At 53.3% G+C, this 24,719-nt stretch overlaps 1 protein-coding gene across 2 annotated transcripts in view; it reads left to right on the top strand.

Annotated features, from left to right (window-relative positions):
• Nucleotides 1-24,719, top strand: part of RGMA (repulsive guidance molecule BMP co-receptor a) — a 45,527-nt gene that overhangs the window by 7,161 nt on the left and 13,647 nt on the right. Inside the window, exons 1-2 of one of the 2 annotated variants that reach the window (XM_042940469.1) lie at nucleotides 10,422-10,490; nucleotides 10,787-10,902. In XM_042940469.1, the coding sequence (XP_042796403.1) occupies nucleotides 10,821-10,902 (82 nt within the window). In that variant the 5' untranslated portion in view covers nucleotides 10,422-10,490; nucleotides 10,787-10,820. Of the gene's footprint in view, nucleotides 1-10,421; nucleotides 10,491-10,786; nucleotides 10,903-24,719 lie in introns of those variants that run through there. The other variant, XM_042940468.1, reaches the window with a different exon arrangement.

The raw sequence follows: 24,719 nt of genomic DNA, 5'->3' as shown, positions 1-24,719 counted from the left end.
AATATCCTGTTGTGTAATATTTACCTGTCATTCAGAGGCTACATCCAATTAAGCACTTTATGAAAACTTGCCCCCCAAATACCATTTAGTATCCTAAAGAAAGGAAAGGAATTCTATAACTCTTTCAACTTCCTAAATCTTTAAAGGGGAGGGGGAGATTGTTCAGGCAAATTGTTCTTTTCTGAAAACGTTTTGAAAATTTTGTTTCTGGAAGACAGCGTATCTCCAGACATACTCTCATTTCTAACACATGACCCACCATTCTATAAATGGAGCATATTATTTGACCAACAGAAAAAAGTAAATGCCAGGTGAACACGAGAAGAGATGTGAAGCAGCTGTAGTTTGGTGGGGAAACACTGAACTTGGCATCACGAGGCCAGGTTCTGAGGCTCTCCCTGCCCTCGCTATTCTTAGTGACCTTGGACAAATCACTTAATCTCCCAGAGTTTCGGTGCCCTCGTTTGTGAAATGGAGACAACTGTGCCCGCCACACGGTTGAGATGACTCAATGGTTATGTGGGAGACTTTGTGTTTTAGTGGTTGCTCAACAGAACTTGCATATAACTAGTAATGCACTTAGAACCCACCCAGGAGTCAAGGTTATCCAAGAGTGCTTGGGGGATTCTGCAGATTTCCCCCCAGTTCCCACATGTACGAAGACTCTAGCAGAATCGGGTGCACAGTAGACACTCTGTTATAATCCAGACAATGGTTCCTGTCTGTGATGTTGTCAGCTACTTAGCAGCACTTACTCTGTGCCAGGCATCTGTCCTAAGTGGTCTGTCTATATTGTGTCAACTCATTTACGTCCTCACAAGAACCCTCTGTGGGAGCTAAAGTCTATCCCCACTTAACAGATGTAAAGGGTCGGTGTTCAGATGGCATGTTCTTAGCCAGAAGGCTGTATTGACTCTCTCACGTCCAAGTGAAGCCTCCAACAAATGCAAAAAAGAAAACAACGGTGGAGGAGGAGGCTGTCACATAAAGCAACACATTTGTTCTTGCTTCTGCATTGGCGCTCGTCCCCACCTCCCATCATCCAGGGATCTTCGGTATTTCAGCTTTGCATTAGCCATTCTAAACAATTTTGAATTTGATGAATAACTTGGTTATCTGTTCCTATTGCTAAATGTCTATGGTATTCGTGCTTGGCACCAAATTGTTCATTAATCCAAATACTCCAGCCTTCTGCTGGTGGAGAGAGAGAGAGACAGACTCCCTGTCAGTTCAGACAGTTGCCATTTGGTGAATAAATGGTTCCAAGCTGGTTATTCTCCCCAGGACTTTCTGGAATGGGGAGAAGTAAACACTGGGTGGTCTGTTCTCCATTACAGGAACCTGGTGTTTCTTGGTATGGTTACCCAAAAGTTTCTTTAAAACAAGAGGTTATTCCATGTTCGGAAGGCATGGTTTCAGGTGTAGGGTAGAATTGCTGGGGATTATCGCTGAAGAATTTGCTCAGCCACGTTTTTACTTGGGGAACCCAGAAATGTGACAGAGGAGGCCCCAGAATGGCTCCTTGGAGTCAGGTGTAGGCAAAGCCAGTTAGTTACAGAGCTAACACCAGTTGACCGGATCCCTAGAGACCCCTCCTGGGCGGCCAGGCCACAGTTCTGCAGATTGCAATGGCGTCTGGGGGTCCAGAAACAGGACAGAACATTCAGGGGCCACAAAGTTAGAGGTGGAGCCACCCCAAATGCCCCGTCTCTCTCTTTCCCCAGATCCACTGCAATGTCTAGAAAGCCTCAATCTCGACACTGACAATTAAGCACTTCACAAATGCTATCATTTTCATACTGGCTTTGTGGGCAGAAGAATTTGTAAGCTGTGGACCAGATGGTGGGTGTGTGCCAGAGTCACAGTCCCGAGACCCAATAGGAAGCGAGACTTTCGTAGGTGACACTCCAGTTATACACTGGTTTGTAACCCCTGCAGGGAGAAGTGGGAGACGGATCAAAAGAAAACGCGTTGGCTTCTCCAAGCGTTTCCTGAGAAACCCAGAAGTCAAGAAAGAGAGGCGAGGAAAGGCAGAGGGGCTGCTCAAATCCAAAGACCATGGAAATGCACCGCCAGAAACTGTTAGCAGGCGATCAGGAGGGCTCCAACCCAGCCTGGGTTAGGCAGAGACGACACAGAGGGAGTCTGAGCGAGAAGATGAACACAGAAGGTGGAGTGGGGTTAGGAGAGGCAGAGGGAAGACGTGACGTCGCTGAGCCTGGGAAGGAGTTGGTGAGCTCAGCAGAGGTAGTGTGACAGCCGCGAGTCACCCAAACCCCACTCTGCCACCCAGCCAGCTGGGTGACCTCAGACAGGTTACTGACCTTCCGCAGTGTAAGTGGGGGTAGATGTGAGTTGTCTGACTTCCAAATGACAGGGGACAGAATAAGCATCTTTAAACGGGAATCGAAGTCCAGGAAGAGGAAAGGATACAATCTGTCTGTACGTACATCTGTCAATCCTCCTTGGCTGGTGATCTCAGTTCTTCTCTGATTGCTTAGCTCCTACCATGATGGGGGAGTTCACAGCACTATTTAACAGGAAATACCTACTGGGAGAGAGCAGTCAGAAGGTTGCTAATCGTTCTTGGCGAAATGATAGCGAATGAGCTAGGCTGATTTTATATGTGCTTACATGCGCATGGAAATATCTAGAAGGATGCACATGAAACTGTTAATAGTTATTGCCTCCAGGGAGAGTCACCTAATTTCATTTGACAGGAAGTTGATTGGTTTGGATCATGTGCCTATATTGCTGTTTGAATTTTTTTACGAAATTTGATGCTAGACAGAAGGAAATGGAAAGCCCAGAAAATTTGTTCCTTCTAGCATTTTCTTTAAAAAAAAAAAAAAATTCCTGGTATATCTTCCCAGCACAGTGACTGTGCCCATGCCTACCATCAGGGGTGAGTTTCCGGGAGGTTCTAAGGGGGCCACTCCATACCGATGTCCCAAGCCCAGCCAGTGCTCCAGGCTCTGTTCCCGAAATTGGAATCATGAGTGGAAATGCCAGCCCATGGGACAGTCTGTGTAGATTCCTAACAGGCGGAAGTTTGACAGAAGGTGTTCCAGACAGGGTGAAGCTGATGGCAATGGTGGATGTCACCAATCTTTGCCGTCGGTGGTCCCGTTTGTTAAGGAAGTTCCTGACAGAGACTCCCCCCGCCCCCGCACACCAACTCTGAGACACTCACCCGTTCTGTAAAGGCCCTAGTTGATGTGCAGTAAGGATGACGGGGAATCGATGCAGGGCTCTCAGCTCCTGAGACACGGAGAAAGCGCATCAACACCCATCTCAGAGTTCTGAGCACATGGTAGTGGAAATCATTTGTCTCTACACCTGACTGCTCCCCTGGGCTGCCAGGAGGGGGCCAGGACTGTCTGTTGCTCGTGTGAGAATCCCCAACCACCGCCACCCCCCCAATCCCAGAGCTGAGTGTTCAAGTACTTGGTGAGTGCTCCTTGAGTGAGTAAAACAGAAACACAATAAATAAATAAAAAGAATCTCCCTTGTGTGGGGGAAGACAGTGTTACTGATCTGATCACGTACATTTAAAGCCATGTCCAAGAGCAAATAAAATCTGCTCATGTATGAAAGTCATAAGAAAGAATCCAAAGAAAAAGTGAGATACTTCTTCAGTTCCTAAAGAGAGCTGGTGGAATGTCAGGAAATTCTATTTCAAAACACCACTAAAATATTGGAGTACAATCTCTCCATTTTATTCACCAAGAATAAGCATCCCTCGTGGTAAGGGAGGCAGCACAGAAGCACACGGAGAGGAAAGGAAGCCTGCAGCAGAAGCGAAGAAAACAAGATGGGCCAAAGAAGGAGGACACTAAGACATTCTGAGATCTACAGGGAAGGGGTCCCTCCCTGCCAGAGTCTGAGACTCACAAATGCTTGGGAAGAAGAGAAGCAAACAGAGGCCGTCTCCTAAATCGTCATGGAAACAGGTCAAGGAAACTCTATGGCCACCAACCCCCAACCATCTGGACAGAGCGGAGCAGGGGTAATTAAAGATGGCAGCCACGTCCTGGTGGCCAGAATGCGCACTGAGCTTCCACACCGGGCCTGCGCCCAAGGGCATACAACCCTGGTCTCCCTGCCCACAAAGGGAGCCCACCCATCTAGGAAGGGGCCCTTTTCATAGCCACTTTGTGGAACATATACTAAGAAAGTAATATCACCAGGCACGTTTTAAAGTCCCAATGAACTGGACAGAGCACAGCACACTTCCTGAAAAGAGAAGATGAAACCGGAGAAATCTATTAGCATTCTTTGAGGAGGTAGAAACAGGCCCGGAGACGAGGGAGAAACCCAGGGATGAATTATGTTTAGACTTTCAAAATTCCTTCCGACTAAGTTCCACCCCGGGGGTCATTCGCAATAGTTAAGTCGCTCCAGAATGTGCCGGGTGGGGAAGGTGGGGGGAATCACCACAGATTGGAACTGTCCTCAGAGACAGGAAACAAAAGATGGGATAATCAGGTACTTTTCTGGATGAAGAATTATAAACCGTGGGGATCCCCAAGGATCGCTGGTGCTCCCAGACTTAGCTTAAATGTCCATAGATCATCTGAAGGAGCGAATGCTCAGATGCTTCCAGGCCTGTGGATGAATTGAAGGGTCCGGAAACAAATGGCAAAACAAATAGTGGATAAGCTAGAGGACAAGCTTACGAGTTAGCAAGCAAATGCATATTTAAGCTTCGGGCAGGGAGCGGGGGGCAGGCCTCAGTTGGATATGGGAGAACATATCCAAATCATAGCAAAATGGACTCTGTCCAGTCTGTTGATAGCCCCAAAATGAGATCTTGGGGGTCTTTGCAAAATGTTTGTGGGATAACGATCGTGCAGGACCCAGTGTTCAGAAGGTGCTAAAATGCTTTCAGAAATGGCATTGGGAGCTAAGCCAAAGATAGGATTCTCCCTGGGCTGTACCCAAACCTGGCGGTTTTACGACTTTGCCCTAGAGAAAAATACCGCAGAACTGTAGAAAGGTTAAGTAATCACCCAGGTAGAAGACTTCCTTGAGAAGCTGGGCTGCTTTGTTCTTTAAGAGCTTTAGGGTGGAAAGATGAAACCCCAAAGATGATATGGTCAAAGTCTATAAAACTTTGGAAGTTACTGTGATGAGAAAACCAACTTTAGTTTTTCTGAGTTGCTGCGTTTTACATTATGAGAACCCTGCTGTGGACATTCAGGTAAGGACTCAAGTTTAGGGTTCCTGCCTTAAGCTCCTGCTTTGCCAGGGTACCTTTTGAAATAACCCTTAGAGTTGAGCCTAAAGAAGAGTTAGTGACCTTCACCTCCACCCCCTTATATATAAGTGCCTGCCACCCCACTGTCTGTCTCCTGTTCACGATCTGGGATGAGGGAATGCCCCTGGCCTGGCCCACTGTGCACCCCACCATCCCACTCTTTCTGGGGCCTGTATGCAATACATCTCACGATTCTAATTCTTTTTGTACATTATTTAAACTACACCTTCCATCAAAATGACTTTATGGGCTTCACTTGCCCAAAGCGGGGAGCTTGGGTGCTGAGGGAACTCCTGCCTGCCGACCCCATGGGGGTGCTTTTGCCTCCCCGTTCAGCCAATCATAAACTGCATATTCTTTTTTTTTTTTTAGTGTTTATTTACTTTGAGAGAGAAAGAGAGCGTGAGTGGGGGAGAGGCAGAGAGAGAGGGAGACACAGAATCCAAAGCAGACTCCAGGCTCTGAGCTGTCAGCACAGAGCCTGAAGCAGGGCTTGAACCCATGAACCGTGAGGTCATGACCTGAGCCAAAGCCAGACACTTGACTGTTTAACCGACTGGGCCACCCAGGCGCCCCTTTAATATGCATATTCTTTTTTTTTTTTTTTTTTTAATTTTTTTTCAACGTTTTTTATTTTTGGGACAGAGAGAGACAGAGCATGAACGGGGGAGGGGCAGAGAGAGAGGGAGACACAGAATCGGAAACAGGCTCCAGGCTCCGAGCCATCAGCCCAGAGCCCGACGCGGGGCACGGACTCACGGACCGCGAGATCGTGACCTGGCTGAAGTCGGACGCTTAACCGACTGCGCCACCCAGGCGCCCCAATATGCATATTCTTAATGCAACACACCAGCTCCGGCTGCTCAGCACCATTAGAGAGAGAGTGAACAAGGGCTAGCTCATCAAACCCCAGACCCACGGGAGCCCTTGAAGTCTGAAATAGGAACTTGAGATTAAGTTTTATTTCGATTAAAGAGGAGTGGGTCCCCCCCTCAGTTGTAGGCAAAACCAACCGAGCTCCTCAAGACTTGGTATAAGCAAAATCTGTTCAAAGGTAGGGGGTGGAGGCAATGGGAGTAGACCCAAGAAGTTCTTCCAGTAAACGAATGAGTTGGGAGCTATTGACGACATATCCCTGGGCTTGTGAGGTTGGTGAAAATACTTCTTGGGACCAGTGCTGGGCCATCAGCTTCCTCCTTGTTACGAGTCTGTGCACACAAGTGAGAGAAACCTAAATCAAACCAGTTTCGGCAAAATGAGGAACTCTCTCGTCTCCCGTAGCCGGACCAGGGAGGAGGAGCTACAGGGAGAGTGGCATGGGGAGCCCTGAAAATCTCCAACCGTCCCAGAAAAGCTCACCAGATAAAATGCGATTTTAGTAAAAACAGCACGCTAACTCTGCAGACACATCCTCCACCTGCAACACTCATCAACACTGGCCTTCACATCAGATTGCTACCCGCAGACTCATCATGTAGGGATCAGAGACCAGGATGCGGCTCCCCCATAGCAACAGTCTCAGGACAGATTCTGATTGGTCAGCTTGGGTCATGTGCCAGTCACCACTTTATTGAAAGTACTTGTTAGGTTCTCTGCCTTGCCTTGACTTTAAATCCAAGAGGATAAACTGATCGACTCAGCCTGAGTATTAATGTGCACCCAGGGTTGATGAAGCGTGATGCAACTTACAGACCTAGCGAATCCCTACACATGAGTCACCTGGGAGAGCTCATTAAAAATGCTGATGCCCAGGCTGTACTCAGGGATGCAGATTCAGCTGCTCTGGAATGGGTCCTGGGCAGTGGTACTGGTTAGCCCCCACAGTGGTCTCCCAAAAGAATATGTCTCTCCTCTTCTTGAGACCTCAGGTGGGGCTTCCAGCTGCGATAAACATGGACACCCTCTCAGAGCCTGTGCTGGCCATTCTCGAGCTTTCTCAGGCTCCTGTTCTGTCTTTCTGCAGCCTAGTCTCCTCCTACAGCCATCCTCAAGCTTTCCAGCCCCTCAGGCAGGCCACACCTTGGTACATGTTATACTGAATGTTCCTTCCACCTGGAATCCTTGCCCTGCCCCCCCTCCTTCGCCCACCATCTCCCCCGGCACTCTCCCACACTAGGAGAAACTTCTCTCCCCACCCTGCACCTGGGTCTGGGCTGGAGGCCCCTGGCGCCTGTGTTCTGTGTCTCTGCTGTCAGAGTCTGTGTTATGCTTTATTGAAAGTGATTGTTAAGTTATCTGTCTAGCCTTGACTTTAAGCCCAGTGCGGGCTTGCATCACTGGAATTAATGGCACATAGAGCACATCAGGCATGGGCTTGGTGTGTTCCACTCTACAGTTTATTAGCCAATAATTGGGTGAGTACTTAACTGCACTCAGCCTCAGTTTCCCCATCTGCAAAATGAGGATGACACTAGAATGACCTTCGCTTTAAGTGTCTAGAAATGTAAAGTACTTAGCCAGCCCTGGACATAATGTGACAGCACAGGGACACCTTGGCCATAGTTGCTGTCATTCTTACTAAAAATGAATCCTTCAAGACAACTCACAGGACACACCATCTTTTTGGTAAAGCCTTCCCCGGGCGGTTGGCCGATCACCCCTCACCTTCCTCTATCGTCTGTTTCTACCAGTGATTCAAAGATAGGACCTGTCTTATTTCTTTAGCCCCCAGGGACTGGCATGCAGTAGTCCTGAGTATATATTTATTGACTGATGACTCAGACCCTGGATTTGGGAACACCCTGTCCGTACCCAGAGGCAGGGAAAGCTAGAGTCCCTGACACCCCTCACTCCTGAGAGGCATTAGCCTTATTCAGAACCTTGCCTTTCAGAAGCCCCGTGCCCCTCCCCTCCCCCCCCCCCCCACAGCCCCACTGCCCGGACCATGGGGCTGGGGCGAAGGGTTCAGTGCTGGGGCCTCCACAGCTAGGGCTGGGGAACAGGGAGCAAGAGCCGTGCAAGGGAAAATCTCTAACCCGAAGCCCAGAGAACAACCTAGGGGAGAACCCATAAGTGGTCAGACTCTATAATGGGAACTGTCTGTATGAAGTCAGCTACACTTTGAGTTAAGTCCATTTCTGTGGCGAATGAAGTGCTGAGTTCCTTAACCCAGTGGTTTAGGGATTTCTTGTTGCAAAGACCTGGGGAGTTGTCAATAAGCTGGTTGGTTTGGCCAGTACAGACAGATTGTTCCAGGTCAGCAAAACCCCATACTGCTCTACTGGGGGCTGGATTTCTCTTGATAGTCTAAACTATGTAAAAGCCAAATCTCCACTTCGGTGATGTCCAAAATCAGCCTCACACATCTCTCCTCGTGAGGAGGAAAAGAAGTCCTTTGCGTCCCTTTCCCAAATTATTTGCTTACGTCGTAAGAATTGGATGTCCTCACAAAATGGCGGCCAGTCTTGGAGCAGGAACTGTGGGGAGTTCCCAGGGCCTCTCCCAGACTGTATTCAGTTGCAGCTGCTGGGTGACAATATTATCAGCCTGCCCCTTACAGACAAAGAAATTGAGGTGTAGAGGCTCCAAGTCCTGCTTCCAAAGGTCTACCCTCAGGCCAGGACCGTGTTGGAAAGGCTTGCGTTGAGGTCTTCTGAAGGCTGCACAGCCTATCTGCCACGGGAGATGTTGCCACAGCAGCTGCGATGAATTCACTGCTGGGGATGGCTGACGGATCCCTTCTCTCTCATTAGTGAGAAGCTTTAGAACTAACCGTGAAAGGCACAATCCAGCAAACGGTGTTCATTGATGGACCTCAAAGGTGCCTCTGTGCCGTCTGGCTCCGTGCCTGCCCCCGTGTGCCAATGTTATCCTACCATTCTGTGGACTGAATCCTTAGGTCTGGCCCAAGGACAGGCCCCGCTGGAGAGGAATGCCATCAGAGCCCTGGATCGTGAGGTTGCTGGGCTCTCACTGGGCAAAACTGCAGTAGTTTTGCAAATCAGGGCTTAAAGTGGACCCCAGTTTGGGGGAGCGATGGATAATTAGAGCCTGTTGGGCTGAGAGCTAACTATTTGGGGGAAAAGCCGCGGCACTATAACGTTAAAGGTGAGCAGTACCTTCGTGGCATTTGGAAATGCCAAGGAAAGACAGCTTCCTTTTGTCCCATGACATACCTGGCTGAGAGACCTCAGTCCCCTTTCTTACCTGGTCTGCAGATCCCAGATTCAGAAGCACTTCTGCTTGGCGTGGGACCTCAGGGACTTAGGGCTTTCTTCCCCTTGCCCAAAGCTTGCTCCTCCAGACCTGCCCTCCTGGCAGGCAGCGCCCCAAGCAGCCCTGCAGCCTGTGTGGCCGTCTGCGAGTGAGGACTGCGATAGTGCTTAAGGGAAACATCAGAATTGGATAAAAATTCAGATTTTTTTTCCCCCTCAAAGAACCAGATGAGTAGGCTTGGAGGAGAGGTGAGGGGGGGCCACGGGGGGAATTGGTTCGACTCAAAACACTTGCTCTGGCCTATTTGTGTTCCGTCCAAAAGATGTTTCCCAGGGAAGGTTGCCAGTCGCTTAAATATCCCAACCAGAGGCAGAAGAGCCTCAGGTCCTAGGGAACCTTGGGGAGGAAGGAGACATATTTCTCCTGGAAAAATAAGCGGCCGAGTTAAGGGAAGTCACCACCCTGATGCCCTCCCAGGAGCGGCCTTGGTGGCCTTGCCCTGGCAACCCCAGGCGGCTGGGCCCTGTGCACCGCGGGGACCGCAGTATCCACACCTCCTCCGGGGTGGCAGCCGTCCTGCCGCCTCCATCAGGCTCGAAGGCCCCCAACTCTGGAGTGCAGCCAGGGCAAGTACTGGCGAGGCAGCGAGGTGCTAGAAGGGGATGCCGGAGGCCCTGAGCCCAGGCCGGGTGGGTGGCCCGGCGGGATCTGGGAGGGAGCCGCGAGGTGCGTTAGTGGCTGAGACCCAGCGGGCCATCCCGGACACCCTCGGATTTTTCGGCCCCCTGCATGGGGGACCCATCTGAGTAGAACAATGAACCAGGGGGTGTCAGTGGCGGCTTCTGGACGCGGTCTGGTTGGAAACGGGGTCCTGGGGTTTGGCTGCAAGCGCAGTGTCTACCCGAGTTGGATATTTACAGGTTGGATGGGGGAGGGGGGCTCTCGGCAGGCGGTCCGGAGGCTGGGCCTCTTCGGCCTGGGCTGCCGCTGGAGTCGGGGAGCCGGGGCGCGCCCTGCGCCCCCGGGCCCGGGTTCCCGAGCTCCCCGCGACCAGCGTCGGAGCCCCGCCGCCTCGGTCCCCGCCCAGCCTGCCCCCCACCCCACCCCACCCCTCACGCGCCGCGCTGAAACCCGAGCTCGAGGGGGCGGGCCACGCGGCGGCTGGGGCGGCGGGGCCGCGCCGACATTGGAGGGGACCCGGGGGAAGGGAGGGCGAGGGAGGGGCGCGCGGGGAGGGGGGGGCGCGCCGGGCGCCCGCGGCCGAGGGGGACCGAGCCTCCCGGCTCGCTGCTCCCGCCGGCGGAGCGAGGCTGCCCTTTCTCCGCAGCGTGATTGATTTTCCTCTTCTTTTCTTCTAAACTCTTCTTCCAGGGAGAGGCTAGTGGTAACAGGCCGAGCTGGATGGATGGGTATGGGGAGAGGGGCAGGACGTTCAGCCCTGGGATTCTGGCCGACCCTCGCCTTCCTTCTCTGCAGCTTCCCCGCAGGTAAGGCACTGCCCCCGGCGCGAGGATGGCCGGCCGGGCCCGCTCCCCGGGCCTCGTCGCTGCGCTCGGCCCCGCGTCCGGGAGCCAGTGGAACTGAAATCCGCCGGCGCCCCCTGGACCCCCGCCTCCCGTCTCCACTGGTCTTTGTTTCCCCCGCGCCCCGCCGAGGGCGCGATGCACCCCCGAGGGGACCGAGGAGGTGGCAGGCCCCCGCCCCGGCTGCAGTGAGAGGGAGCCGGGAGGTCGCAGAGGCCGGGGGCGTCTCCCTCCTTGCGGGAGAGGGGGTGCCGGGGACGCGCCCCTTAGGGGCCCCGAAGGAGGGGTGGGGTGGGCTGGGGAGCACCGACTCGCAGCAGGGGGCACTTTCTCCCGCTGCTCGCCCACCAGTGTGCAGACCTGCCGTGTGCCCAGGGGTGGAGCCGGGGCCGCCCCGGAGGTCCCAGGCGAGTCCCCGGCCGCCCCCTCCTCCGGGACGCCGTCCCGCCCCCACGCGCCGGCCCACGCGGGGATGCCCACGGCCTGGGCTCCCGCGAGCCCGGGTTCCTGTTTGATAACATTCCGCGTCGCCCCCTGTTTGTTTTTATTGTGTCAGAAAGGGAGAGAATTTCAGAATTAAAGCTGAAAAAGCCATCTGTTTCCAATGAATCCCCCATAGTTTTTCACAATGTTTTTGGCAGATCGCTGCTTTCAAATTCCTCCGAGCCCGGACCTCTTGTTTTTGTTGGGGGAAGGGAGACCAACTCCACAGAGAAGCATTTGTTCCTTCCCAAACGCTCCAGTTTCTTTACTTTTTTTCCCTCCCCCCCCTTTCGGGGGGAGGGGGAAGGCACGAAACTTAAATCCCCGGTCTGTTTTCTTTATAATGTTTCATAAAACTTTATTTCATTTTGGCCATATGCTACTCACAGCCTGGAAACGCCAGTTAAACCCTTTATACCCACTTTTCTCTTGCTAAAAATACAAATAAACCCAGTGTCACGGGCCAAATGGCCCCCTTTGCAAGGCGGGATCTGCCGGCCGCGTCCATCGTGTTGCGGGGCGCAGAGGTGTCTTTTCGGCCCCGACGCGGATCCGCAGCCCCGCGCACCACCGAGCTCTTTGCAAGAAAGGATTTCAGTTAGCCTGGGATTGGGTTGTTTTGTTTTGCTTCCCAGCCAACTGGGTTTCAGGAACTGGCGGAACTGGGCAGTCCGGGCTCGGCCTGGCTGCAACTTGGGGCTGCGGGCGCGCGGGCGGGCGGGCGGACCGTGCTGGCAGCGGTAAGGGCCAAAGGATCAGTTTACCTTCTCGCCCCAGCCCCGCTTCTGGGCCTCCCGCGCCAACCCAATCCAGCGCGCCCAGCTCACTCAGCAGCTGCCCGCGCCCCAAGGGCGTCCCGGACAGCCTCAACCTGCTCCCAGCTGTGGATTCCACCGGGGAGGCCCCGGCTGAGGACAAGATGGGGGGTGTCAGTTGCCCCAAAGGGCCCCCGCCCCGGTATATTAACACCTCTGTAGTGAGTCCAGCAGCCAGGTGGCCTACTCCTTCTTCACACACACACACCTTTTAAAAGGCAGTTTCCCCATGCACAGAAAGGTTTTGCTGAAAGGCTGATTTGGTTCCCTTACCAAAACTGAAAAAATAAATAAATAAATAAATAAATAAATAAATAAATAAATAGGACCGTCATCTTTAAAAAGAAATCCACCTTCTGGAGAAGCAGGACTTTGCAATGCGTGTGCATCTCGGTTTGGTCCAGATAAAGATCCAGCCCGTTGGAAGTTTTATCAGATGGGTTGATAAATAGCTTTTGTCCCTTGGCTGCCTTGGGGGATGTGATCTCAGCTCCGAGCTGAAATTGAGAAGGGGGGCTTAGAGGCCCTTAAAACAACACCTTCCCGCTCTTAAAGGGGCAGCACTTGTTAACTTCTTGAATTGGGGAGAGGAAAGGGAGGGCTGGTGGGAGGTACTCAGGAGTCCGGCGGCTGCCAGCACCCCAGTGGTGGTGTTTTTGCTGCTGCTTTCACATCTCCAGCTCAAAACCTTTATTTTAAAGCATCCACCCCCCCGCCGCCCCCAGTCAGAGCAAAGCTGGTGGGTTATAGAATTCAGAATGCGAATTCCATCACTTTTGTTTCCTAGAAGCCCATTTCTTTTTTGGCTTCAAGGCTGGTAACTAAAACCTGGCAGATAGAACAGATAGCTGTTGCCCTGTCATGCCAGCTGGCTCCCGTTTCTTCTCATTTGAGGACTTGACAGCTGCCTTTAGTCAAAATTGCCCACCTTACTGAAAACAGCTTCCAGGCCTCCCCAAACCAAATGCACCGGGGGCTCCAAAAACTCGTATGATCAAGAAACCTGGGTCAGAAGACCGTTTCCTAAGTAAGAGATCAAATGGGTCATTTTCACAACGAAGAGATGGACTGTCCTAGTCTTTGACCCAAGGACAGAGGGACTGCTTTGGAAGAAAGTCAGAGACACTGCAGGTGTGGCAGAGGTCAGGGCAGGGAGGGCCTGGTGGGTGCTGGGGAAAACACGAAGCCTTGGCCAGTGCAGGTACAGAGACCCCCAGGGGCCCTGCGTGCTGCCCACTGAAGGCAGGTGGAATCCACCTCGAGCAGCCACGTGAAAGCATAGGCTTGTTCAGGGCTGGTGAACTTGAATGACTGCCAGGAGTAAACCCATAGGAGTGCAACTCAAATTGGACGTAGTTATGTGGAGAAAGATGCCTTCACCTCCGTGGACTGAGAGGGTTTGTGTCTTTTGAGAGTGTTCACGTGGACTTACCCAGTGGGTATGACATACCTGCTGTGTTCCAGACTCAGTGACGGCAGTCGGGGCCCTCCTCCATGCAGGGCCGGCAGAACCCCCAACTCCTAAAGGGTGAGGGGTCTGCAGTGTCCCTAGGGCGCTAAGGGCGTGCGCTTGGACGATGCCGTGCCCACAGTGGATGGACTGGTGGCCTCGTCTAGCTGGGGCAAGGAGTGGGGCGGGAAGGAGGAGGCCCAAAAAAAGGCTTCTCAGGAGGAATCTTCCACAAATAACAGCTTGTTCAAGACCCAATTAATAGATCCTTCTTATTCTTAGACTTTGAAAGCTTTGTGACTTAATACAACAGATTTTTTTTTTAATTTTTGAATGTTAATTTTTGAGAGAGAGAGCACACACAAGCAGGGGAGGGGCAGAAAGAGAGGGAGACATAGAATCCAAAGCAGGCTCCATAGCGGTCAGCACAGAGCCTAACGCAGGGCTTGAACCCAGGAACACTAGATCATGACCTGAGCCACAGTCGGACGCTTAACCCTCTGAGCCACCCAGGCGCCCCTCAGATTTCCAAGAGAAACCCATCAAAGACCTATGTTGTAGATACGCTGGCATGCTTCCCGTTAATTTCATGTGGCTGCTGTACTCCCAGCACAGTGGTTCCTAAAGTGTGGTTCCTCCCCCAGCAGCATCAGCCTCCCCTGGGAGGCTCCTCCTCCCCAGACTCACTGAAGCCATGCTCCGGGGGTGGGACCCTGGTTCTGTACTTCACCAGGCCCGCTAGGGGGTTCTGATGCACACTCAGGTGTGAGGGCTGCTGTTGCTAAGAATTATTGCCCCGCGGCCTTTCTCTTTCCCTCGTTGCTTTCCCTTTACTTTTCAATTGCACCTGTCCCAGAAATGTTAATCCTCAGGGGAGAAACTCCAGCTTGGGGAGACCAAGTCTCTCTGCTATGTCCAAGTGCATCTCTGTCATTATGGAGATGAGAATAGTTCCGCCAGAGCTGCTGTTCAGAAATGTGCAAGCAAGTCAATTTGCGTACCACATTTTTGTCTTCCCAGTGGGACTTCGTGTCCCAAAGGCAGAGAATAACGTGATGTCTGGTTGCAAGAGCCAGATGACAGCTGAGCCAGCTAGCAGCTAAGGGGTCTGCAGGGAAGAGCGTTGGCTTCCAGGCAGAGTGAGACGGAGAGTCCTATGGACCATTTGCCCCCTCACCCCTGAGGTGAGGAGGTGGTCTTATGGTTGAAGAAGGGAAGCCTGCCTGCAGGGTTCCAGTCATTGCTAGCGATTGCCCCCATCTCAGAGGACAGGTGGGGACAGGCTCAGATAAGGATGCTCCGGGAGGTGGGGAAGACGGGGCCTCAGGACCTGTGGAGGTAAGAGGACGGGGTGGGACCAGTTTATGTGTTGGGGGCGACGTGTGGTTCCTGTGCCAAACCCTCTCTTGAGTGAAATGTGCAAGGCCCTGGACAGAACTGGGCTGAGAACCCCAGCTTTGTGCTCTGGTTGAGTGGTAGCTACCGTGCTGTTTTCCTGCTTGGCTGAATTCAACCTGCCTAAAACTGCAGGCGCTGTTTCTTCTAGGGCGACCAGCTCATCTAGTATCTCCCCTGGACTCTTAGAGGTTTAAAGCTGAAAGTCCCGAGTCCTTAGCCACCCTCTCAGTCCTAGGCACACCAAGATGGTTGGTCACCCTCCACTCCTCTCCCACCTGCCCCCCGAGACTAGTGCCTGGTTTGAGTCCGTTAAGGAGCCCGCTGCCCAGAACGGTGAAGCCCTGAATGTCCGGTGGGCCTCTCCATTCAGTGCAGTTGCTTGGGGCTGGGCCTCCTTCCTCCACCTTTTCCTGCCTGTTCCCGTTGTCACCTTGCTACAAACAGCTGACCAGCCCTAGGACCTTCCTCTGGGCACCCCCCCCCCCAAACCCTCCTTTTAGAACAAAAGTCCTGCTCAGGAACTCATCCCTCCTCGTAGCCCTCTAAAGCATCCAAAAGGGAGGACCCTCTGATTTCTGGCCCCACACTTTTCCCGGGCCTCATTTGCATGGCTTCTGGAACATCCCGAGGCTCCAGGTCACCCCTGCCTGCCCCCCTACTCCACCACCACCCACCCGCCTTCCCAGGCCTTCCTTGCCCAATGCCGCTCCCCACCTAATCGAGGCCCAAGTTCAGTGCTGTCTGTTGGGGTCCAGTGCCATCCCTCCAATGACCTAGACACCTGTCCCCTTGGCTGCAGACACCTGTGCTTCCTCCCAGTTTCGCTGCTTTGCAGGTCTTGGGGTTTTGCTCTCTTCCAAATCACCAGTTCTGTCTATAAGGGTAGAAGAACCGCATTTTCTGTTCCTTTATTCCCTTCTCCTTTCTGGACACACTGAACACACCCAGCAGCATCCTGGGAATTGGAGGGCCCTTGGGTCTTTTTGCATTTCTGTTATACGTGTTTTCTCAAGAGACAGAGACCACAGGCTTTTTTTCCCCAGATTCCCCAACCTTTTTTCTAAAATAATTTTTTCGGGGTTATAAAAGCAATACTCGTTTTCAAAGCTAAAAACCATAAAGGGCAAATAAGTACGTGAGAATAACCCAAACGCCGACCTCCCACAGACAACCTATCACATCACTACTTAAGATTATGAACATCCTTTGAGACGTAATACCTTCTACTGTTCTCTCCAAAGTATGATCGTTTGAAGGAGGACAATCATTTTTAAAGCTCTCCTCGTTTATTGAGCGGCCACAGTATCCTGGGCACTCGGCCAAACGCTTTGAGTACAACACCTCGCGAGATCACCACACCTTCCTCACGGAAGAGAAAGTACCGAAGAGGAAACAGAGGGTCACAGAGGTTGCCTGACATTACACAGCTAGCCGGTGACCAAGCCGGGAGTAGAACACAGACTCCCGACCCTTTTCCGTATCCCATATTGTGAATAAACATACTCCTTAGATTTGCTTCGGAGCATATTCGAGTTTGTGCTGTGCAGCATATAAGGCTTCAAGGTGGCGGGGGGAAATAAGACCCCAAATTTGGAGGTATTAGATAGCAGAGTGAAAAGCTGACCACGGATTCTGTGGACCTAGCGGTTTTTGGGGGTGTTTTTTGTTTTTGTTTTTTTTTTTTTTGCCTCCTCCCAAAGGCCCTCTCTGCTGCCTGTCTGTCCTGGCTTAACATTTCAAAGAAGATGCCACCCAGCCATAGGTCAGGCAAAGAAGTTGGCAAGGGCTGTCATTGTGCAAATTTTCCCAAGTCAGATTTATGTCTTTTGGGTTTTGCTTATTTATTCATTTCATGCACCATTTCACCCGAGCAGTCGAAATACCGAGACGCCTATTAAAGTGATCCGTCTGCACCCAGGTCCCCGCAGAAAGGAGCCCATTATTGGTCCGCATGCTAAGGAATGTCCCATGAACACAGGCTCACACACGTGTGCGCCAGCCGGGCGTGTGCCCAGCTGGCATGCATTTGCCCTCCCACTGCATGAGGAAGGTGGAGGAGGGAGGCCCGCCTGCGGATGGCGGTGAGGGAGAAAAAGCCACTTCAAATGAATCTAGATGTGGAGCGGCCAAGCAGATGAGCCGAGGGTTGCTGGAGGCAGAGCCAGGATGGAAAATTATCATTTCTAGAGCCAGCCCTGGACTCGGGAAAAGGGGTTATGCCTCCAAGCGGGAAGAACACACTGCTCACCTGAAAGCTTCATTGATATCTGGAAAGTGATGTCTTTGCCCGTAACCACTCTGCTGGTGGAACCTGGAGTAGCTTCGTTCTGTGCCCTAAGACAAGATGGTATTGGCCTGGAATCTTGCGCCCGGCTCAGCCCTTGGTCATCATGGGTCCCTCTTTTAAGTTTTTGTTGTCATTGTTGTTTATTTTGAGAGAGAAAGAAGGAGACAGACGATCCCAAGCAGGCTCCACGATGCCAGTGCCAAGCCCCAAGTGGGGCTCGAACCCAGGAACCATGAGATACCCACAAACCTGAGCCGTAATCAAGAGTCAGACACTTAACCAACTGAGCCACCCAGGCGCCCCCATCAGGGCCCCCTTTTACCCAGAAGCCCTCAGCCACCTGATTTGACAGGCCTGCTTGTGGCCTTGGTGAACACAGGTGCTTCTGAATGTCCTGTCTGCCATTGATCTGGTTCCGTGTGGCCCCAGTGGGAGTCGGGGGAGGGTGCCCAGTTTGGAAAGCTGCAGTGTGCCCTTTTCCTTGGCACTCGGTGTGGTTTCTTGTAGCAACTTGGCGTGTGTGATGGCTGGGGCAGAGCAGCCCTGGCAGAGTGTGACAAGTGTGACAAGGGGCAGTGCCTCCTGCCTCAGCTCAGTAGGTGGCATTCAGCCACCTCTTCCCACACTGGACAGTGAGTTAACCCCCAGCTCCCTGGCCTCCCCACCTCCCCTTCCTAGAGCAGTCGAGACTCTCTGAGAACCTCCCTCTTGCCTGCTTCTTTATCCTGTAGGCCAGTTCCCGGACAACGGGGTTTCCGGAAAAGTCCCAGCACCTTTGAGGGACTCACAGGCTAGGCCGGTTCCCCCCAGACCACCTTGGGCTGCATAGGGAGGAATGCTTTTTAGGAAGGATGATCACTTGCGACTTCGTGCAGGTTAAGTAAGGTGAATTCTGCTGTAGCTGACAAAATCTTCAGTCTGTCACCTGGCTGTGTTCCTGTAGGAATCTGATGTCAAACACCTGGCACCAGGAGCGGTTCCTGCGGGAGTGACATGAACAGGCAGCTTTAGACGTCTCTCTCTTTAAAAAAACAAAGTAAAACATTTATTTATATTTGGGAGAGCGCCTGTGGGGGAGGGGCAGAGAGAGGGAGACAGAGGAACCAAAGCTGATGTAGGACTCAGACTCACAAACTGCAAGATCATGCCCTGAGCGGAAGTCGGACACTCGATTGACCCACCGAGCCACCCAGCTGCCCAGCTTTAGGCATCTCTTAACTCAGGAAGACTCCAGAATACCGCCCAGGCCAGAGTTTGCCACATGTTGGCACTAGATCTGATCGCGTCCCCCTCCTTGATTCCCCCAAGAGGGTGGGGAGTGGCCAACTGTCCCCATGCTGAGTGCAGGCAGGCTGGCGCTCCTGGTTTGGTGCTGCCCTCCCCTCCTCCTTCAGGACCCCCTGTCACAGCTTGATGACAAGAGAGGGGAGCCCCAGGGCCTCTGCTGTCCAGGATGGATGTGAGACAGGCCGTGGGGACAGGAACAGGAGGTCTCGGGCTTCAGTGCTGACCTTGGCACAGAGGTTGATCAGTGACTGCTCATTCTGCTTCTGCTTCTGCTCATTCTGTGCTCTGCCTGCTTCTACCCGGACTAAAGCCACCACCTCCTAAAATAGGATTGTGATCATGCCATGCACTTCCTGGAAATTATCGCAGGGCTCCCTACCATCAACTGCATCTAGTCTGAAATCCTTAGGCTGGTAGGTCAGGGTCCAGTCAGGACAACAAAACCGCATGGGGTATTTCCATGGAGGGACCTTAATGTAGGGGATTGTTGGGCGTTTGTGGGAGCACCGGAAAGGCCACCGGGGACCACGGAGGAACACACACATTGTAGGAAGCGGCTTCGCTTGGGAGGCAAAAGGAAGAGAGAAGCTGGGGGCCAGGTCTCTAGAGGAGGGTACTTTGAAAGCACAGTGATGGAAACAGCCTGGGGACAGCGCCCCCTTGTGGTGGAGTCTAACAGAGCTGGGGGACGAGAGGAAAGGGGTTTGAAGTCCCTCCGGTCCCCCACCACCACCTCCCCACAGCGGAGGAAAGCACTTTGGAGCTGAGCGACATTGGCTACCAGCATGCAAGCAGCGTGTCCCCTCCAGCCAACCTCAGCTGTTTCGGAGGCCCCTGTGCTTCCGCATCTCTGTCTCGCCTCAGCTGGCAAATCCCACTGGCCCTCAGAGACCTGGCTGAACTGCCCCTGGTCCCCTCTCGTGCCTCCACCCTTACATCTTCCTTTTGACTCAGTACTCGGATGCAACGTGTTGGCTTCGCATTCTAGAAGTTTGATAGCTGTCTCCACCTGAGCAGAGAAACCACCTGAGGCTTGTTGCAGGAACAGCATGAAGCCCAGGGTAGGGTCTAGAACTTCCAGCAAGTAAATGACTCCAGGCAGGCAGGTGCCATGCCAGCCACAGAGTGGGACAGAACCAACTTGACCGTGGGGCGTGTGTTCAAAACGAGCCTTACCCCTTTAAGAGGAGGCAGGTTTCCCCCTTTCCCGGCTCACCCCGCTCCTCCTCCTGCACAGCAACTGAAACCTGATCTAATCCCTTTGCACGCGGGTAATTTATTGGTCTATTGGGCTTTTCTTGGTGGCAAATTGCATTGTCTTTATTCCTGGGTTCGGGCCGCGGAGCAGCTCCCCGCATTCCTGAGACTCGCTTCTCAGGGCGATCCTTCACACCCCCTCGGTGCACAGTGAAATAAGTTTTATTGGGCTTCTTTGTTATGCAAACAGGGCGGTAATAATCAGGCTATTCTTCTGAAAGATTGGGCTTGATTAACAGTTCAAAGGAGGTCTCTGAAAGCAGCTAATGCCGCACTGGTGCATAAATATTTCCCTCCCGCCCGGGTAAGTGCAGCTGATACTCCGAGCTCCCAGCCCCCGTCTGTTTCTGAGAGGCACTGGGCCGCTAGTTAAAGGAAAGGAATTCAGTCGCGCAGGCTGTGAGGCTGTGAGGCTGTGATTTCTCTCGCTGGCACGTCTCCGTGCACAAAGGAGGAGGTCCGGAGCCGACCTCCCCAACAAGTGAAATGTTACATATGTGGGGTGTCGGGGCACGTGGAAGCCGCCAGCCTCCCCCGCAGACCTAGCAGAGCACTGGGTTGGGGGCTTTAAAAAGGCATCCAGTCGAGCGCCTGGGTGGCTCAGTCAGTTAAGCATCTGACTTCGACACACGTCATGATCTCAGGGTTTGTAGGCTCGAGCCCCGCATGGAGCTCCGTGCTGACAGCTCGGGGCCTGGAGCCTGCTTCAGATTCTGTGTCTCCTGTGTCTGCCCGTCCCCTGCTCGCTCACTCACTGTCCATCTCTTTCAAAAGGGAGTAAACTTAAAAAATAAATAAATAAAAAGGCATCAAATCTCCCAAGATGTTTTGAGAGTAGGGTGTGGAAAATGAGGGACCCCTACTCGCGGGGTCTGCGGGCAGGAGGGGGACACCTCAGCTGGGCCCTCCATGGATGACACAGACTGTTCAGTGAGGCCCACAGCAGCCAGGGGACACCCAGGGGAGCTGAGGGGCCATCTGCAAAATTTGCAGGGTGGTTAACATTTGAGGCTTTTCTGTGTGGCTCTAGAGGAGAGCTGAGGCCCCTCGGCCATCCCTGGAGGCAGATGCGGGTCCACAGCTGGAGCTGTCTAGCACAGGAGGGGCCAGCCCTGCCCTGGCAGATCTCTGGTGGTGGCGGAGGCCGGATGCCCACCGGGGAGGGATGTTACAGGGAGGGAGAGTCCATGCTTCTGCCGTGGAGGCTGCCTGGAGGTGGAAACCAGTGACCAGTGACACTTGATAGCCTCAGGCCCCGGGCTCTAAAACTCCGTGGGGCACCTTGAGAAGCCAACATAGTTTGGTCACCAAGTGTTGAGTAGATAAAGTGATCTTGATTAAGTAGGTTGCACAAAGAGGCAAGGGATTCCAGCCCCAACTGCAGTTGGAAGCAGATGGGTCTGATGCTTGCCCGGGTGGCCGTCTGAGACCCAAGGGGCCACCCACCCTCTAGGCTTTGCCTACACCCCACCCTTAAAGCCAACACGCCCACCTCAGGGGCACTGGAGGGAGTTCAGGGGCTTCCTGTCATGAGTCCCAGCCAGCCACTGTCTTCGCCTCTGCATTCCCCTCGGTTCGTCCCCCACTAGCTCATCCTGAAGTTCTCAGTCTCCCGAGGCCTGGGTCAAACCCAGACAACGCAGATTGTGCTTCTAAGGAGCATAAAGTTCTTCTGTGCGGCACCTTTGCATTTCCCTGGGTGTCTGAGGTGGAGCCCCAGGTCCCAGAGGAGCCTTGCCCGAGGACTAGAGCGGCTAAGATAGAAATGAAATTCAGGAGAAATTCTTACTTCCCATCAGGTTCTTCCTCCCCTGGCTCTGTGCATATTGGCTGTCTTGGGTCCACCCAGGGGTAGCCAAAAGGACCAGAAGGGTCCACTCTGCCACCTGCAGGAACCAGGCAGGGAGGGGACAGCCGAGGCCTTCTCGTCACCCCAAAAGTGGCAAGGGGTGGCTCTCCCTGCAGAGCTGGCCTCCCCTTCTGCCTGTGTGGGTTGCAAACACACTTTCCTCTCCTTGCTTCCTTCCTTGGATGTTCAGAGCAGAAACAAGTCCAAGGTTTCCTGCCTGGAACGAAGTCTCCTGCTTTTTTCTTTTCTTTTTTTTTAAGATACGGTACATAAAAATCAGTCCCTCTGTGGTTTCTTTGGCAGGTGACACTGTGGCTACAAGCTTTTCCTTTTGATGCTGGGCCAGATTACATCCAGGTCTCTGACCTGGGGTGGCCTTCAGCCCGTGATTTAGTGGAGTGGATATGGGGCGGCAGGATGACTCCAGCGAGGGGTCAAGGGCCCCTCAGCTCGCCACCCGTGGGGACCGTCCAGCTCTGGCATGCCTAAAGCCCTTCTGTGACCCCCAGGAAATGACAGCTCATGCATGACCACTTGAGGCAGACAGGCCCAGGAGAGCTGGGTTACTGCCTGGAGATAAGGCAGAGGGGCACGGGAGCCCCCGACCTTGGTCCCGGGCAGTCACTGACCCCCCAACCCTGAGCTATAGCTCCTCCATCTATGGTGGGAGGTACTTGGACTTGCCCTTAAACTATCAGGAAGGTGTGAAAGGCTGGCTCAGAGTCCCCCAAGGGTTTGGGGCAGCCAAGGAAACCCAGCAATTGGCAGGGGGATCATTTTGCATTAGGACTTGCTCCTGGTATCTCCATGCAGGCCTTTCTGCAGGGAAGGGTTGCCATCCACTTGGAGGGTGGTCACTACCCTGAGAACAGACAGGTAGCGATGACTGTGTGTCAGGAACTGGGCGTGGTCAAAGAAAACACATCTTGCTTTTGGGGATTTCAGGACCTGGATCATTCTTGGCTGGTGTCCCAAGAAAGGTATGGCAAACGCACTTTGAAAAGCATAGAAGGAGGGGCGCCTGGGTGGTTCGGTCGTTTAAGCATCCAACTTTGGCTCAGGTCATGATCTCACAGTTTGTAGGTTCAAGCCCCGCATCCAGCTTTGTGCTGACAGCTCGGAGCCTGGAGCCTGCTTCAGATTCTGTGTCTCCCTCTCTCTCTGCCCCTTGCCTATTCACATACTCTCTCTCTCTCTCTCTCTCTCTCTCAGGTAAATAAACATTAAAAAAAATTTTTAAGAAAGAAAGAAAGGCATAGAAAGAGCCCCAAAGCCTGTGGCGGTGTGAGCCACATGTATGTGCGTCTATCAAATGAGGATAAAATTCCTGCCCGTTGATTCAGAATAGCAGTGAGGGCCTGGCCTTCAAGCAATTTGTAGTCTGCACAGGTTCAGGAAGTCCGGGCATTATTACCATTATTTCTTTCTTGGAGGTGAGGCTCTGCCTGTGTGTCCACCCCTAGCTCTACCCACGGGTGCACCGCCCCTGCGCGCTCAACCCCCGGAAGGGCAGAACCTCCTCTTTATTGTCTTTGTGGCCTCACAGCAAATGGGCTCAGCCTGGTGTGTGTGTGTGTGTGTGTGGGTGTGTGCGTGCGCGCGCACGCAGGTACAGAAGGTGAAAGAGGAGGGGGAAGAGGCTGGGGGGCTCTATCAGAGCACCTGGGAGGAGGGGGCTATTTAATGCCTCTAGGACTCAGTTTGCCTGTCTGTGGAATGGGGATAACAGATCGTCCTAGGGCTGTCATAGGTGAATGGAGGTACGTGTACAATGCGTTGTACCTAGTAAGTGCTCAGTACACATTAGCTGTTAGGGAGACCTTAGCCTCCCCCACAAATTCTCATTTAACCAAAGTTAACACAAAGCTGCCTTCCACCAGCTTCCTTCCAGTGTTCTCAGGGTTTGCTGCCGTCAGCTCCGCTGGTCCCTGAAGTGTATACTGATCGAGGCACTGATGCATGTCGGCAGCACAGAGAGCAGCGCCGTGTGGCCCCTGGCCACACAGCCACTGAGCTGCACAACTGCACGACTCGACCACGATCATCTGCCCCCAGGGCACATCCCCTGAAGCCCTCCCCACCACTACTGCCTCCCAAAGCGAGGGCCCCCGTTTCCAGCTCAGCAGTGCCCAGTGACACAAAATCTGTCACAGGCAGCTTGTTGACACTGACTTGACCCCGGTCTGGTCTCTGGATAGCGAAATTGCCAGGGCCTTCGTTTTTCTGTGTCTCACAGAACCCGAGGTCTGTGCGTTTGTTCATTAACAAGAGTAAAGGCGAACTTGTAGAAATTGTGCTTCGGGACCCAAAGTTTCTGATTGCGCCATCTCCCAGGAAATGGGTGGAAGAGGGATTGTGGGCGCCTTGGCAACAAGGGGGGAAGGGACTGTGGCAGGAGGAAGGGCCACACATGGAGACTGGGTCACAGAGGCTGGCAGGACAGAGGGACGCCAGCAGGAGATGAGGGCTCGGTTCGTCTCTTCCTCCTGGATGCCCTCTCCACCTTCAAGAGCCAGGAGAGTCGTCCCAGCCTGGGTCACCCCTGCGACCACAGGTCCTTGTGAGGAGAAGGGACAATGGAATAGGTGAAGTGGAACCCACCTGATTTTTTGGTCCCTGGCCACGCGAACGTCTCCAGTGATCCTGGCTTCTGCAGGGGGGATGCCGGAGGGCCCAGGAAGGGGAGGAGAGATGGGGGGCAAGGCTTGCAGTTCTGGAGGCTGCAAGTCAGGGTGCCAGCGTGGTCGGGTTCTGGTGAGAGCTCTCTTCCTGGCTTGCAGACGGCCGCCTTCTCGCCGTGTCCTCACGTGACAGTGTGTGCCTGTGCCCCCGTGTCTCTTCCTAGAAGGACCCTAATCCCATCATGGGGGCTGCACCTCACGACCTCATCTGACCCTAATCATCCCCCAGAGGCCCATCACCCCCCATCCAAGTGCCGTTACACTGGGGTTGGGG

This window comes from Panthera leo, chromosome B3 (assembly GCF_018350215.1).
Source record: "Panthera leo isolate Ple1 chromosome B3, P.leo_Ple1_pat1.1, whole genome shotgun sequence".
Classification (NCBI taxonomy): domain Eukaryota; kingdom Metazoa; phylum Chordata; class Mammalia; order Carnivora; family Felidae; genus Panthera; species Panthera leo.
Note: the sequence above shows the minus strand (reverse complement) of the source record. Positions and strands in the feature narration are given on the sequence as shown.